The sequence below is a fragment of the Aquarana catesbeiana genome, linkage group LG13 (genome assembly GCF_042186555.1).
Source record: "Aquarana catesbeiana isolate 2022-GZ linkage group LG13, ASM4218655v1, whole genome shotgun sequence".
Classification (NCBI taxonomy): domain Eukaryota; kingdom Metazoa; phylum Chordata; class Amphibia; order Anura; family Ranidae; genus Aquarana; species Aquarana catesbeiana.
This window is the reverse complement of record NC_133336.1, coordinates 60111544-60128256: the sequence shown is the minus strand read 5'-3', so window position 1 is coordinate 60128256 and position 16713 is coordinate 60111544. Positions and strand designations below refer to the sequence as shown.

The window sequence follows — 16713 nt, the reverse complement described above, 5'->3', positions numbered from 1 at the left end:
ATGTTAAAAATTATATGAAATTTTTGTGACTGGGTTTAGATCTACTTTAAATTTACTCAAGGGTAAAATTTACCTGCTGAATGGCTCTACTTTCAACCTGAAATTCTTTCCAATTACCTGTATTCTTTTGAATGGCCTTGAAACTGAACCGGACAACATACACGTTAAGTGCATTTATTGCTTCAGGCATCTCACTGTCACTGAGCCAACAAAAGCCTCAATCTCACACATAGAGAATATGAATATACAGCAGAGAATCATATGACAAGAGGCTGCAATTCCACCCAAAAGCACAAGTTGTTGAATCTGTCTATAGGGTGTTATGCTGAGTATACACATATAGATTAGTTTATTTTCTTTCTTTTTTTTGTGTTTCCTAAAACAGAAATTCTTTAACATACTAGACAGCCAAGTTCTCTTATTACAAGCACTTTTCTCCAAGAACTCCACACCCACTGACTGTAAGCATATTGCAGAGACGGTTCATGAAGCGGACATCCTAAACAAAGAAGCTGGTGCTCATTGTATTCATATGATGGCTGTAATGAAGGTAAGGGGATTAAAAAAAGTTTTTAGAAGGTTCAATTGTGGAAGTGAATTAGTACGGTATCTAGGAGACCAAATTGTTTGGAAAACTGCTTTCACTGTTTGGACACTGGGAAAGCTGCTCGAAAGATGCTGGATGCCACAAAGGATGAATTAAAATTTAACAGACGTTGCTATGACCAAGGACTACATGTTTCGGGACATGCCCCTTCAGGTCACGTGGCTTCCAGCAGCTTTAGAGTAGATTTTCCAGTATCCTCGGTGCCCATACCAGTGAAGTTCCCTCGGGCTCTTTCACCAGCATTCTGACGTCATCTCCGGTCCCCCGAGCATGTCATTTTCAGTCCACGGACACGCCATCTCCAGGACCCCAGCGGCTACTGGATACTCCGGCTTTCTCCTTTCTCCCTCTTCCCAGGGACAAGCTGGTCTTCAATTCACCACCCACTGTGTCCAGAACCTGAGTCATCCATTTTTGCCTAAAGCCTCATACACACTACTCGCTGAGTTAAATTGAGAAGACTGACCGCTCCGGTCGGAGCGGCTGTACTTCAGTATCGGATTAAAAACTCCCAGCCTCTCATACATGACCATCCAACTGCTAGATAGGTCCACAGGTGTCCAAGTTCCAATGTTTGCCAGAGGGAAGCGTCACACTGTGCATATAAGGGCTGTATGGAAAGAGGGTGCTCACCACACCGGAAGGTCTCATATAGTGTAGTCATTTATCAAAATGTAAAGGATTCACATAAAATTACATACATTCAAAAGGATAACATGGCATATAAAAACAGCAATTCAAATCCACTTACTAAGATGACAACCAAGTCCGATCCCTAGAAATGGCGGCGTGGTACAAAATGCCCTCTGAGGACGTGCCCTTGCATAAAATGCATTAGAACTGGATTATGGGCTGACGTCATGCTGCCATATATGACGTTTTATTTATATATATATATATATATATATATATATATATATATATATATATATATATGTGTGTGTATAGAGGCGCTGCACTTTGTTGTGGTTGAGTTTTGTATGTAGACCTATTGCTAGCTGCCTTCTCTATACCTCTAGCGCAGACTTCTTTTTTTATGATTTGCATTGTTTTACATGTAAGCTGCTTTTATTCATGCATTTTTTTAATAAACTGGGATACGTTTTCATCTTTCCACTTCTGGGCTCTGAGTTTTGTCATTTACCACCCAGCCACGATGGCGCTCTTACTGTGTTGACTTTATTATATTTTCTCATAACGTTCATATGAGTTTTCTGGTGTTTACGCTGCATCCATCTGGAAGTTCATCTGTGTGCCTGGTCACTTTGTTATATCAGGTAAAGCATATTTTTCGGGGAAAAAATTAGAGCCCTCAACAGGTGTTTTTTGGGTTTTTTTTTGCTGTTTGTTACGACAAGGGAGATTTGCACTCTATAATTGTCTTGGTTGCTAGCACAGAAAGTGAAACGACATTTATAGTTGTCACCTGAGCAGGAGATGAGAAGAAATCTTCCAAATAGGGACACCTGTTTAGTGACACTTTGGGTGAGGGTTTCGTCTCAGTTCCTGTCGTGTCTTCAGGACAAGAAGTTACTGAAGATCTCTCCAATTTGACACAGACATCAACCTCTCCCTAGGACTCGCTTTAAATACTGTGGTTGCAGTTGTGACTTGCGCAGCTCAATAAATATTCAACTGAAAACTGCAAGCAGGCAGGTAAGTATTTTGTTATTACAGAAGGACATAGCAAGTTTCTTCTGCAATAAAGAGCTGCCTTCTCGTTTTTTTTTTTTAACTAAAATAATGGCCTTATAGCAGAAGTATGACTATTATTTGTAACACATTTTCCACTGTAATTTAAGATAAAAATTGTCTACCTTACTATTTCTATTGTCAATCCTGTTACAGATTCCATTTTATAATAGAAGTATATAGTATTTTACTGTACTTTTTAGGAAATGTTCACTTGGATCTAGCAGAATTTATTTTTGTATCCTATTTTAGTATGTGGGTTCCCAGTAACAGATTTTCTTCTGTCTTCAGGAGTGGGATGAGTTTGACTCAAGATACAATGATCTCTGTAAAAAGATGGAAGCTCATGAATCTCTGGTCCCCACAAAAAGTTTGGTGGAAGAGTCAGTAGAGCGGGTTAATGAACGACTTCGCCAATATCAGGTGATTTCACACTACCTGAAAAATAATCTTATAGGGTGGTAAAGTCGAGTTCCACCTTTCACACTATGGGGCATTTACAAATTCCAGACGATTACAAAGAGCCAGAAGTGGTGGAACACCCACTGGACATAGTTACTACTCTGTAAACCCATCCATACATCCATTAATATTTGCTATTGTCTTCCTGATTCTCCTCCCAGCCAATCAGGAGGCAGGTCCTGAGACCTGATTGGCAAGGGAGTCTTAGGACTCCCACTTCCTGTTCAGCCGGGAGGAGAATCGGGAATGGACGGATTGTCCGCCACTGTGTTTTACTCTTTCCGCGGTAATATTTGTCTAATTGAATAAGCTCAATATAGGCTATTTCATACTGCCTGCTAAAGGTTAATATCTTTCTTGGAGGGGAAGTCTTCACTCATCACATTGCATAAGCCTCAGTCTGTTTATTGCTGCAACGTACTTGTATTGGGAGATCGCCGCCTTACCGTCCATCTCCTGCGGGGGGGTGCTTGCGGCATTCGCCGACTTCCCGTCCATCTCCCCCGGGGGGAAAGTGACTTTAGTTTGTCAATGTTTAGCACCAACCGCCACTGTTAAGGTTCCTAAACCTTTGTCTGGAGCCCTCTGAAAATGCAAGTAGGGAGGGAAAGGAGTCAATGTCTCATTCCCTTGTGTATGTAAATCTGAACTTGAGCTATTGAGCTTTGTAAACAGTTAGCATTTTCAGGTGGCTGCAGACATATAGTTAGATGGATGGATAGATAAATACGTATTAATTGAGAGCTGAGTGGATACAGAGCAGGGTGGATATAAGTCAATGATTTTTTTTTTTAAATCAAATTTTCTTTATTTAAATCTGATTTGTTTGATTTAAATAGATTTTTTTAAATTTTTTATCAAATTTATTTTAATAAAATGCTTTTGGAGTAAAAATCTATCTAAAATGTATCTAAAGATCGTTTTCTATTTAAGATCCATTAATAATTTAGTTTATTCAGCATGAAATGGAGCTTAGTTGTGTAGCATGAGGCTGTATATTCTGCAATATTTAGATTTTTGGTAAACTTATTCAATGAATCCAAGCTCTGCAAGTTGAGCATAGGTGTGCACAGCCTATTGCATTAGAGTATGCACCCCAAAGCACAAACACACGTGCCTTTCTCTGCAGCCTCATTTGCACAGGGCAGTGAATGAATGGGAAGTGCTCTGTGTTGAGAGGCTTCCTGTTCATTTACAAACTGAAGCATAGTAAACACAGTTTACTATGCTTAAAGAGGGAGTCCCGCGAAAAAAAAATAATTTGAAAGTCAGCAGCTACAAATACTGCAGCTGCTGACTTTTAAAATAAGGACACTCACCTGTCCCAGGGTCCAGCGATGTCAGCACCCGAGACCGAATCGTCCCTTGGTCCTCGGGTGCTGACGCCGCCATTCTCTGTAAGGGAATCAGGTAGTGAAGCGCTGCGGCTTCACTGCCCGGTTTCCTACTGCGCATGCGCGAGTCACGCTGCGCTTCCTAACTGGTCCCCGCTGTCTCTGGGACCCGTGTGTGTCCCAGCAGACAGCATGGTGGGGACGGGAAGAGGCATAGACTCCCGTGGGAGTCTATGCTGGATGTGGGTGCAAATACCTGTCATAGACAGGTATCTGCACCCCCCTCCCCCCTGAAAGGTGCCAAATGTGACACCGGAGAGAGGGAGGGTTCCGAAAAGCGAAGGTTCAATTTTTGTGTGAACCTCCGCTTTAAGTTATGAACACAGTGAGCAAGTGTGTTCACTAAGTTCATTTAGAGAAGGGAAGGCTGTGAAATTACATATTTACTGGCCCCTTCCCCCACTTTCCATCCTGAAACATCCCCTCAAGAAGCCAGGGGAGACTGGAGAAGGGAAGCCAGCAGCACTGCATGGCGGGGGAGGGAACCCAGGCAGTAGAGGGAATCGGCATAGCGCATAGTGATTAGGGTGTGCACGCCTGTGAACCTGAGATAACATGCACTCCAATGATGCATTCACACAATTTCACAGTAACCATGAGATAAACCAAAAGTTCAGGAATATTCCTTTATCCCATTGTTTTGCAAATCTATGTACACTACAAACTGTATGATTGAATCGGTTCTGATATCACTCTTTTACTAACCTGACAGCTTATTATTCTAAATAGGAAACCTTAATTTTGTTTGCAAATATTAAAGATTCTAACTACCAGCAAGAATGAATCCTTACATTTAAAGAGCACCTGTCATTTCTTATGCGTCATGGCAGCGCCTGTTAGCGGCATCCACTCACCTGCTGCCGCCACATCCCTCACCTTGTTGTGTCACTGCCGCATCACCAGCTGTCCCATTAAAGTGAATGGGACTGTTGGTGAGTCAACAGCGGGTCAGAGGAGGAGCCTCTGCGGGACAGAGATGATAGTTGCTCTTTAAAAATTATGATTTAAATTGAGTTCATTTAAATCAAGCCTTTTTACTAGTGGTTTAAATCAAATCCACCCTGATACAGAGAGAGATGGATGGATACAGATATGAATTGATGGCTACAGAGTGATATAAAAAGAGATGGATGGATTAATAAAAATAGTGACGGATGTCTACACAGAGAGCTATTATTATTATTATTATACAGAGATTTATAACATTTTTAACAGTGTATGCAGCGCTTTACAATATAAAAGGGAGACTGTATAGTTACAATTGTCAGAAATCAGGCCTAGACAGAAGTACAGTTAAATCGCACTTGTCTAATAAAAGTAAAAAGAACAAATGTAGTCAAAACATAGCCAAAGTTCAGTAACCGGAACAGATAGTCAGCCAAGCCAGAAGTCAGGGATCAATGTAGTGGAACAGCAAGCAGGATCTGGAGCCAGAAGGGATGTCAGCAAAGCAAGTCTTGAACAGGATCACAGGAGATTCTGTGATGTTGACCAAGTCAAAGGCAGAGCTCCTCTGGACTGGAAGGCTTAAGTAGGCAGGACTGACGAGCTGAATATCCTCAACAGCTGTGTAACTGTGGAGAAATAGGAGCTGGAAATTAGCCGACAGCTGAGCAGCCAGCTCAGAGAAGGAAGGGCTGAGTCCAGCCCTGACAACAATACAATAAAATACAAGAGGGCCCTGCTCATAAGAGCTTACAGAGTGGGGCAAGTGGTACAAAAGGTTATGACTGTGGGGGATGAGCTAATGGAAGTGATAAAATTGTGTATTCTTTATATTTTCAGCAAATTAAACTACTTCTTGAGGAAACTGAGCCCAGACTAAGCTGGGCACTTATGCCAGGGAAAAGGCTACAGCCTCTAGTGCGTTGTAGGGATCTGGACTCCCAGATTCTTAGGATGGAGCAATGGTGGTCACAACTAACCCAAAAAGTCAGTCATGAGCTGCACAGACTGGAGTCTCTAGGCAGCCATTTGGCCAGGTAAGAGTAACTGGATCAGTTCACAAATTGTATCAATTGCTGTTTGCAGCACAGACCCGAAAAGCAGAAAATCAGCTTTTATTTACTTAGAAAAATACAATGCAAACTCAATTTGCTTTACTGAAGCAGATTCTTGGAAAAAGTAATAGTGTTCCAGTTTAGTAAATATAATCTCTGTTTGTTTAAGAACATTGGCTAATACCACTGTAATCATTTAAGGGAGAAATGCAGCTGTCAGACATATTGTACTAATAGGGGGGTGCGGGCTTTTGCTGTATTACTGAATTGAGCTTACAGCTTAAATGAAAGTCTTTAAAGGGATAGTGTGGGCATATAGGAAAAACCCATTAGATTGGTAGGGCTTTATGCTCAGAGCCATGTCTTCTACTACATAGACCTGTATATCACTAGTGACTGGCCATTCTATGTTTGTGTCTTTATAGAATTTAACATAGTACAAAACAAATTAAAGTTAAACTCCTAGCAAACCGTTGAATATACAGTATATATGGTAACTGTTTTGCCTGCCAAATGATATGTGGTTCTATTTCAGCAAGTATAAACAACTGAATTTGACATATCAGTCAATTTAATTGACTCCTGTCAAAGGGTCCCAGCATGAACCCCTGGGATCTAAGGATATGACCCCTTTAGATCTCAGGAATCCCAGCACACACCCCTGAGATCTAAGGATGTGACCACCTCCTCCCCTTTATATCCCTCCAAGGGTGTCATCTCCTCAGCTCTGAGGGGTACATGCTGGGACTTGTAGTCCCTCACTTTTGGGGGGAGGGGGGTCACATCCCCCAAAGGTGAAGGACCGCAAGGCCCAGCATGAACCCCTGAGATCTAAGGATGTGACTTCCTCCTCCCCTTTCTATCCCTCTGAGGTTGTCGTCCAGCATCAGCTCAGCTGCCATCCTCTCTGTCCCTACATATCTGCCCAGCTCCCTTTATGACAGCCCAACAGGTTCCATCCTTGGCCTCACCTCAGACTCTCAAGTCCACTTCCCTTCCCTTTCTGAGCAGGGGGCCTCTGCCACAGGCTTTCGGAGGTGGGTGGAGCTGAGCACTAGGAGGAGGAAGTTACATGCTCCTGTGCTCTGAATGCTGGGGCCTCTCTCTGCATTATGTCATGTCACTGGTTGCTATATGCCAGGCAGTCCTAGCAACCAGACAGTAGGCAGCGGCAGCCAGAGGTAGAACCAGCGGAACCGGGTCTCGGCTAGGACTAGTATTGTGAATGAGGTGGCGGCCTTTTTTTGGAGCATCAGAGCGGCCCGGGGGGCATTTACCACCCTGCCCCCCGGTCCAGTCCACCCCTGACATGTGGCCACAGCCCAATGGGCAGATGCCCAGTTTGCCCTATGGCCAGTCTGTGCCTGGGTCCCACTGTCAGAATACAGTGTCCCAGTGGGGGGATTCCACCTTCCATCTTGTTTGTATGGATAGAGGGTTCTGTTAGTTTATTTTTTTTAGCCAGCAAACTGAACAAAAATAGACTATCAGTGTATGACCCGCCTTAGGGGCAGGACTGAGAGCCAGTCAGGTGCACTGCGTGCAAATGTATTGACAAGGAGCATTCTGATAGGAGAAGATGGAACAAAGGATGACCTTATCGGGCTGCTTTTGTCCTTTTTTTGTTCACTCAGCAGGCTAAGGGTGGAGAGAGGACACCACTGTATTCTTTAGCTTTAAGTGGTGTCATTCACCTGGCTGTGCTGTGTAAAACTTAGGACTGGATGGACAGAAGTAAAAATTCTTTGGCAGGTCAAACGGCTATCTTTTGTGTATTTTTTTTTCCTGCGTGTTTTGCTTTTTGCTTGGAGTTCATTTTTAAATGAAGGTGCAAGTTGCATCTTTCTTACATATTCAAGGAAATGTATTTCCAAGGATATGACCATCTCTTTTTCTAATTTTTACATTTATATCAGTTATAACAGGGATTCTGCTGAATTATCAGCTTGGCTGAGCTCTGCCTACCAGAAGCTGAATAACTTCAGGACGCAGTCACTGGATGTCTCTCAGGACTTGGACACCACTAAAGACAACTTGCACAGGTTCTTTGTAAGTTCTCCTTTAAATACTATTGTCTGTAGTGAGCTGCCTCGCTAACCTTCCGTAACATCCACCACTTAATTGGCCTGAGAGGCTCCTAATGGTCATCATTAGTGGTGCTTAAAGTTTAACTAAAGGCAAAATGTGTTTTTTTTTGTTTTTTTTTGGGAGTGGAGAGGGATTAGAACATTTTCAGGGTTTTATTGCTGTCCGTTAGAGACATCCACCCCCTCTGTTTGCCCTGTTTACTGTTATCACCCAGAGTGAAAATTAAAGAAAATCCCAAATTTTGGATTGTGACCAGAACAGTAATAGAGAGGAAATCCTCCAATGGGAATACTTGTTCTGGTGACACTGCTAACAACCAGGATCACTCTGGAGTAATTTATTTTCATTTCCTGTTTTGGCTATGAGACAGGAAGTGAAGGATAATCTCCCCAGTAGGATACAGATGGCAAAAAGTGAAACTGACAGGGATTATAACCATTACCTGCTCTATCCAAAATGGTGACAAAAAAAAAACATTTTGTTTTGCCCTTATACTTTAACAAGCATCAGTAAACAACTCCATAGATTTAAGGGACCTACTACATATCATGTATTCCTAACCTTATTGTTCTATAGAAGACTTAAAGTGGTGTTCCGGCCGAAATTATACTTTTTAAATACAAATACCCCTATAATACACAAGCTTAATGTATTCTACTAGAGTAAGTCTGTAAACTAAGGTCTGTTTTGTTAGTTTAGCAGTAGTTTGTTATTTTATAAACTTACAGCAGGCCGTGGCCATCTTAAGTGTGGACATCTGAAGCCAGACTGTATTTCTTCCTGGATCTCATCCTTGCAGATCTCGCACATGCTCAGTGCAGCACAAGCAGTGTAATAGGTTTCAGGTCAGGTTTCCATAGCAACGACATTTTCAGAGGAAGTTGCCGCCCCTTCCCAGAAGGCATTGCAAACAGGAAATGATGCGATGTTCCGCGGCGGCCAGGGAGGAGGAAGTGAAAAATGAATACAGCAGATATACAGTAGGTGCTGAGAAAAATTTTTTTAAAATATCCAATTCGTTTACAGTGCACAGTTTAGTGAGGGATGCTGAAGAGTTGTAAAAGTGGGTGGAACTCCACTTTAAGGTGGCCATACGCTGTTAGATTTCTTCAAAAATGATTGCTTTCTAAACTTTTGTTCACTTTTCTAACCATTGATGGAGATAAATCAATGATTGTTTTTGATCATAATAAACCTAAAAAATCAAGAGAAGGGTGGAAAATTGTTTAGTGTATGTGACTTAAATCTATTGTGATGAACTGTGCTAAAAAAACTTTCATCCCGAAGTAGAACTTTCATGGTGATTTGATGAATATATATGGTAAAGGAGTGTATGAAACAATTATGCAAACGAATATTTGTGTTTAGAAGTATACTGTATAAGCATAAATAGATTTATAAGTATTTATAAGTATATTGCAATAAACGCACTATATCCCCATGGGCTCATTAACTTAGAATGTACATATATGTGCCATATACCCGTACATTTAAACAAAGTTTGACTTGCACTATTCTTTTGTTGATTTTAATTAGAAGGTACAAAACAATTAAAATAACCTGTTTAAAGGCATCTGTAAGGGTAGCCTCTTATGTGACATGTTTCAGTACACAATTTGAGTGTCTGTGGGGTAATTCACTAACATTTATTGAATGCAATGTTAATGTCATATGTCCTAGTTGCATAAATTAACATATATAATAATTGAAGAGCCAATTCATGAATAAGGAATATTAAATGTTCTATAAATATCATCAAAGTTTCATTAGTAAATTTACTAGAAAGAAAAAAAATCAGTATTATCTCATGTAGCTTTCTTTTGTGTTATAATAGCTTTTTTGAAGGTACCTTTTTTTTTTATATAGTGTCTGGCCATCCATTCAGGGAATGCACAATTTGTGGGTCTGTGTTTTATTGTTTTGGGTTATAATAAACTTTCAGATGAACTTTCAGTTAATGATGGCATAGAGTGCTCTGTCAAGCGATTTTTCAGAAATACGTAGCAACATTCAGTCATTAGTGTAAACTAGGTATAGCACTGAACTGACCCAGGCAGATGTGGTACTCAGACGTCATAAGTAAGTATCCTGGCAGATCTCTGATATTTTTTGTGACAAGGACCTTCCTGAATTCTGCTTGCTGGCTTTATTGGCATCGGTATTGAACATCTAGGAAATCTACCTATTGCAAGGTTTTCCATAACACTCGGAAAACTAGCTTAGCATCCAAGTAAATACTCCATGGAATGCATTCTTAAATTTCTTCCATCTATTCTGGGTCATAATTTGGCTTTTGAGTGTTTTAAAGGCCATATCTTGGCTCCTGCAATTGTTTTTTGCAAAGATCATTTGCCTATTATTCTGCAGTGAAAACCTTAGTACAACTTATGGTGTGCACTTTTACTGGTGCACATCAGTATCCAGGCTCTTAATATGGAAAACCGTCACTGGCTCCTCCCAACGCGTTGCGTCATTAAATAATGTGACTGCGCTGCAGTCTTTGTGGTTTTGTCTCTTTCTGCATCTGTTTCCCAGATTTGCAAGGCTTCTTTCTGATCTTGATTTTCACACCTTTTCTAAATTCGGCTTCCTGTTCAGCTTCCTGTCCTGCTAACAACGTTATACCAGACAAGAAGGGAGGTTAACTCATTTTGTAATTCTTTCAGTGTCCACGTTGCAGAATTTTCATCACTTCGTGTCTGGTGAAACCATTGTGAGCAGAACAGAAAGTGAGGTACATTTGTATAACCAGATAGCGGTAAAAACCCAACCAGAGTTTTAATCCTCCATTATTTTGTGGCTTGGTATATTTTTACCTGGTTGATACAATGATTCTAGGGCCAGAAGCAATAAAATTAGGCTTTCTGTACAGCACATGACTCCGTCCGGGAATCAGGAGACCTGTGTACAGACATAAACACACAGATGAAAACTTACATGAAAAAGGCTTCTTCAAATGACATTTTAGCTAATGGCATCCCATGTGACCTTTTAAGCCAGGTTCACATATATGCGGCAGTGGGTTCCCAGCATGGGGTCCGGTGCATCCCTGTTTAACGGTTCAGGTGTGAATCGCGTCCAAAATTCTGCCTGAATTTGCACCTGAATCGGCCAGAAGACGCACAGGACACTTTTTCAATGTGGACCACGGCCGCCCCAGACCTGTGTGAACTGACTATTGAGAGCCGGTCACACACGCCTATCATGCGAATTGAATGCAGGGAAACTGGCATCCAATTCGCATATGTGTGAACGCGGCCTTAGAAGCACGAGCTATTTAAAGGGATCCTTAAAAGAGATGCCTTTTCTGAAGGACCACCTTGAGCACAGAGCCCAAAATGTCCTCATATTTGCTAAACGGGTTGGTGTAAAGCATTGATACCATCTGGTACCCTGATGCTAACTAGAAAAGGACAGGAAAATGTGTACCTTTAGTAAAGGTTGGCCAATTCAAATATCTGGCCCCTCTGTGTTCTCTGGAGGGATCGAACCGTTCATTTTCTATAATTTTCCGAAACTCTCTGCCAGGAGAACGTTTAACAATGTTATTCACACTCGGCAACCAGAGCATCCAGTACAAATACTGAAATTTCCACGGCTCGCCAGAGATCACCCAGCTGATATTTCTGTTGGGGGATTTCTTGGACAGGATTTACTAAATCATTGTGCGATCCCAAACCAGACTCCTGACTTCCAGACCCAGTTGTGCCAAATGCGCTCGGCTCAATACAATACAGCAAAATAAACCTCACCGTGCACAATTTGTTCCACTCGGAGGGGGAAGTTAAACATAATCTGCACATGAACCCTACCGCAACCACATGTTAATGGAATTATGAGAAAACTCACTAAGAGCTGTTTTCTTGTGCTTGAGATCTGTACAAATGTGGTCACTGTGGTTTGGTACAAAAATAGGAAACCTGACAAAGAGCACACACTGCTTAGTCAGCTGATATGATATACGGTGGGGACGGAAAGTGATCAGACCCCCTTAAATTTTTCACACTTTGTTATATTGCAGCCATTTGCTAAAATCATTTAAGTTCATTTTTTCCTCATTAATGTACACACAGCACCCCATATTGACAGAAAAACACAGAATTGTTGACATTTTTGCAGATTTATTAAAAAAGAAAAACTGAAATATCACATGGTCCTAAGTATTCAGACCCTTTGCTCAGTATTTAGTAGAAGCACCCTTTTGATCTAATACAGCCATGAGTCTTTTTGGGAAAGATGCAACAAGTTTTTCACACCTGGATTTGGGGATCCTCTGCCATTCCTCCTTGCAGATCCTCTCCAGTTCTGTCAGGTTGGATGGTAAACGTTGGTGGACAGCCATTTTTAGGTCTCTCCAGAGATGCTCAATTGGGTTTAAGTCAGGGCTCTGGCTGGGCCATTCAAGAACAGTCACAGAGTTGTGAAGCCACTTCTTTCGTTATTTTAGCTGTGTGCTTAGGGTCATTGTCTTGTTGGAAGGCAAACCTTCAGCCCAGTCTGAGGTCCTGAGTACTCTGGGGAAAGTTTTCGTCCAGGATATCCCTGTACTTGGTCTCATTCATCTTTCCCTTGATTGCAACCAGTTGTCCTGTCCCTGCAGCTGAAAAACACCCCCACAGGTTGATGCTGCCACCACCATGCTTCACTGTTGGGACTGTATTGGACTTATACAGGTTTATATACAGGTTTCATTTTTAGCATTTTCAGATGCAAGTATATAGAAGTCTCTAGAGCTTATCAGATAATAAATTATGGTACATGAAGTTTTATTGTGTTGAGTGATGTTCACCCCCTGTCTAGTAATCATTGATGTTATCTGTGGCAGTCTTTGGAAAGCCTCCTTTGGCTTAACAGGCATACTAGCATAGAATAGGAAAAACATGTTGTGCTTGCAATGACAGATATCCCAAGAAAAGTGAGGAAAACTGGGCACTTGTTTTTGTAAGTTTAATGTCTAATCCAAATGTTTTGAAAGTCTACTGCATAGTTTTACCACAACAGTATTTACAGTTAGGCTCTTGTGGGGCCAGTTCTTAAGGCATCAGTGGTGATAGGGCTTCCTCCAGAATTGCCCCTAGTTTATGTGTGAGAATGGTAGGTACTTTGGATTGGGATCTTAAGGGGGTAGAAAAAACATTTTCATTCAGTTGAAAACTGTTTTAAAATTATGCACACAACACTTGTATGAATGCATTATAAATTGTATCCTGCAAAAAAGTTTGTTCATGACCTTATAATTTTATACTACAGCCATATTGCTGTCCATTTGTATTTTCACAGAAATAGAAAAAGTGAACGAACTCACAACGCTCTCCCCAACTCTCTGGTCCCCTCTGCATGTACCTTAGATAATCCCCATCTTCCACTACCCTCTCTAGCTGGTATAACAGTCTGGCACTTTAAGGCTGGGTTCACACTTATGCAAATTGGATGCGGGTTTCCCCCTGCATCCAATTCGCAAAGCAGGAGATTGTTACATAGTAGGTGAGGTTGACAAAAGACACAAGTCCATCAAGTCCAACCTATGTGTGTGTTTATATGTCAGTATTACATTATATATCCCTGTATGTTGTGGTCATTCAGGTGCTTATCTAATTGTTTTTTGAAACTATCGATGCTCCCCACTGAGACCACTGCCTGTGGAAGGGAATTCCACATCCTTGCCACTATTACAGTAAAGATCCCTCTACGTAGTTTAAGGTTAAATCTCTTTTCTTCTAATTTTATTGAGTGGCCACGTGTCTTGTTAAACTTCCTTCCGCAAAAAAGTTTTATCCCTATTGTGGGGTCACCAGTACGGTATTTGTAAATAGAAATCATATCCCCTCTCAATTTTCTCTTCTGCAGAGAGAATAAGTTCAGTGCTCACAACCTTTCCTCATAACTAAGATCCTCCAGACCCTTTATTAGCTTTGTTGCCCTTCTTTGTACTCGCTCCATTTACAGTACATCTTTCCTGAGGACTGGTGCCCAGAACTGGACAGCATACTCTAGGTGCGGTCGGACCAGAGTCTTGTAGAGTGGGAGAATTATCGTTTTATCTCTGGAGTTGATCCCCTATTTAATGCATGCCAATATTCTGTTTGCTTTATTAGCAGCAGCTTGGCATTGCATTCCATTGCTGAGCCTATCATCTACTAGGACCCCCAGGTCCTTTTCCATCATAGATTCCTAGATTCCCCCAGAGGTTCTCCCACTCTCTATGGAGCTGGTTCACACATCTCCGCAGCAGCTCCGAATTGCATAGGAGCCCTATATGTGTTTTGGTCCATTTTTCAGGTCCGAATTCAGCCCAAAAGTTCAGTCTGAAATCAGACGTGAAAAGGTGATTGGAGACGCACCGCACTGCTGTGAGCCGCTGCGTGTTCTAGTGTGAACCCAGCCTAAAACATCACTACATAGCGCACGAGTTGCATAATGAGCTAAACAAGAAGTACTAGCCATTGCAAGCAGTATGCTGTTTTACATCCTGTAGCACAGTGTAGCGATGATTTTAAGAAACCAGATCATTATACCAGCTGGAGAGGGCAGCAGAAGATGGGGATCACATAAGGTACAATACATGCACTGAGGCGCAGTGGGTGGGAAGGGTGTTGTGAATTCACCTTTTCATTTTTTTTTTTCATTTTTTTTTTTTTTTTTTGTAAAAAAGGTGAACTAACCTTTTATCGCATTACTGCTTCATCAGCAGACATTTGGGTCAATGTTTGGCAGTCTGTGCATAAATCATGTGACTGTGCTCAGGCCTGGTAAATGCCCCAAGCACTGTCCTTACATCCTCATGCTCCAAAGCACTGGGTATTTGTTCCTGTTGAGGTTGAGGAAGAAGAGGAGAGTATTGGGTGGGCAGAGGATTTTACTTAATATGTTTGTTTGTTCCAAAAAATACACACATTGTAGGCAAACTATGATAGCAAGGAGTAAGAAAGGCCCACAATGCAAGTTGAGAATATTAATACATCAACGGCAAAAATAAAGAGATACAAATATTACGCCACAAAATATTCTACAGTCACTAAGTTTTGCCATGTAAAGTACAAACTCAACGTAGAAACAAAGTACTCTTAGAAAAACATACAACAATCCTACGCAGGGGCCCCCAAAAAAGGGGAGAGAGAATAGAATCTTGTCATCTCCAACAACCACCAGCCAATGTGGGCCATGGACTATGATTAAGCACCCATTTGTGGTGTGAAACATATTGTAAGCCTTGTCTTGTCCTTTTCCTCTGGGATCTATGTGAACGTTTGTGACTATTTGGTTTTGACTGACGTCAATAGAGGTGTCTTAATGGAGTGCCGTCGTCCAGCCATTTGTTGTTCTTTCTATGCTACTTGCAGAGCGTGCACCTGTCGTTTGCTAGCAGGAGGTGTAACTTTGGGATGGTTTTCCTAGAGCGGTGAGTTCTTACCAATGTGGGTTATGAGTATGCAAAATACAACATTTTTTTTAATATTTGTATTTATAATTATACAAGGAATTCAATGAAGTACTTACAAAGTTTGCAGCTAGAAGGGGAGATTTACCTAAACTAGAGAGTTCAAAATCTGGTGCAGTTTTGCATAGAAACCAATCCGCTTCCAGGTTTAATTTTCAAAGTTTAATTGAACAAACAAGTTAAAAGCTGATTGGTTTCTATGCAGAGCTGCACCAGAATTTCCACTCTCCAGTTTTAGTAAATCAACCCTTATTGTGTTTTCTCTCTTTACAGACCTACATTACATTGCATGCATATAAGGATCCATAGATACAGTCTTAGCACAACTGGAAGACTAGCTCTAGAACTGGGTTCTAGGCAGATATAGAAGTTGCCCTTATGCTGTTGTATGGAACTTTTTGATAATATTTAGATCATAGGATGATTACAGGTAGAACAACATGATACAGAAAACTTTTCCTTGCCTATTTTTTAATTTTTAACCTTTATGTCCATGTTCTGTTTGATTACAGGAATTTACAATTGAAATGTTTGATAAAACCTCCCTTAAGACATCAGTGCTAAGCACTGGTACCCAGCTGCTCCGTCTGAAAGAAGCTGACCCAGCAATGCTGAAACTGAGCCTGGCCAAATATGAGGAGCAGTGGACAGAGATTATTGCCGCATTGCCCCCAATTCAGGAGAAGCTACAACAAGTAAGAACAGACAAAATTATAATAAGTTAGGCAATCAAAAAATGATGTAGTCGTTGCAGGCAAAACACACAAACCAGGGACACCCATAGAGTCTCCGGACATAAAGACACACGTGGCTTGAATTTGGAAAAAATATAAATACTTTCGTGGTTATCAAAATTTTAAAAATATCATGACAATACGCTCACTCCCAAAAAAAGTTAAAAATAGGACAACGTTGTCTCTCTAAACCACCTAAAAAAAAAAAACATTACCCCAACCTGGTAGATTTGCAGATTCAAGGATCTATGAAATGAAGATCCAACTAGACCCTAACAAATTCCCATCCCACGGGCGA

General features: G+C 41.2%; 1 protein-coding gene across 6 annotated transcripts in view; it reads left to right on the top strand.

Annotated features, from left to right (window-relative positions):
• The window catches only part of SYNE2 (spectrin repeat containing nuclear envelope protein 2), a 582128-nt gene that overhangs the window by 410822 nt on the left and 154593 nt on the right, over positions 1-16713 (top strand). For all 6 annotated transcript variants that reach the window (XM_073609718.1, XM_073609721.1, XM_073609720.1 and 3 more), the window contains 5 exons: positions 386-550; positions 2591-2722; positions 5941-6137; positions 8072-8204; positions 16194-16376. In XM_073609718.1, coding sequence (XP_073465819.1) covers positions 386-550; positions 2591-2722; positions 5941-6137; positions 8072-8204; positions 16194-16376 — 810 coding nt within the window. The remainder of the gene's footprint in view (positions 1-385; positions 551-2590; positions 2723-5940; positions 6138-8071; positions 8205-16193; positions 16377-16713) is intronic.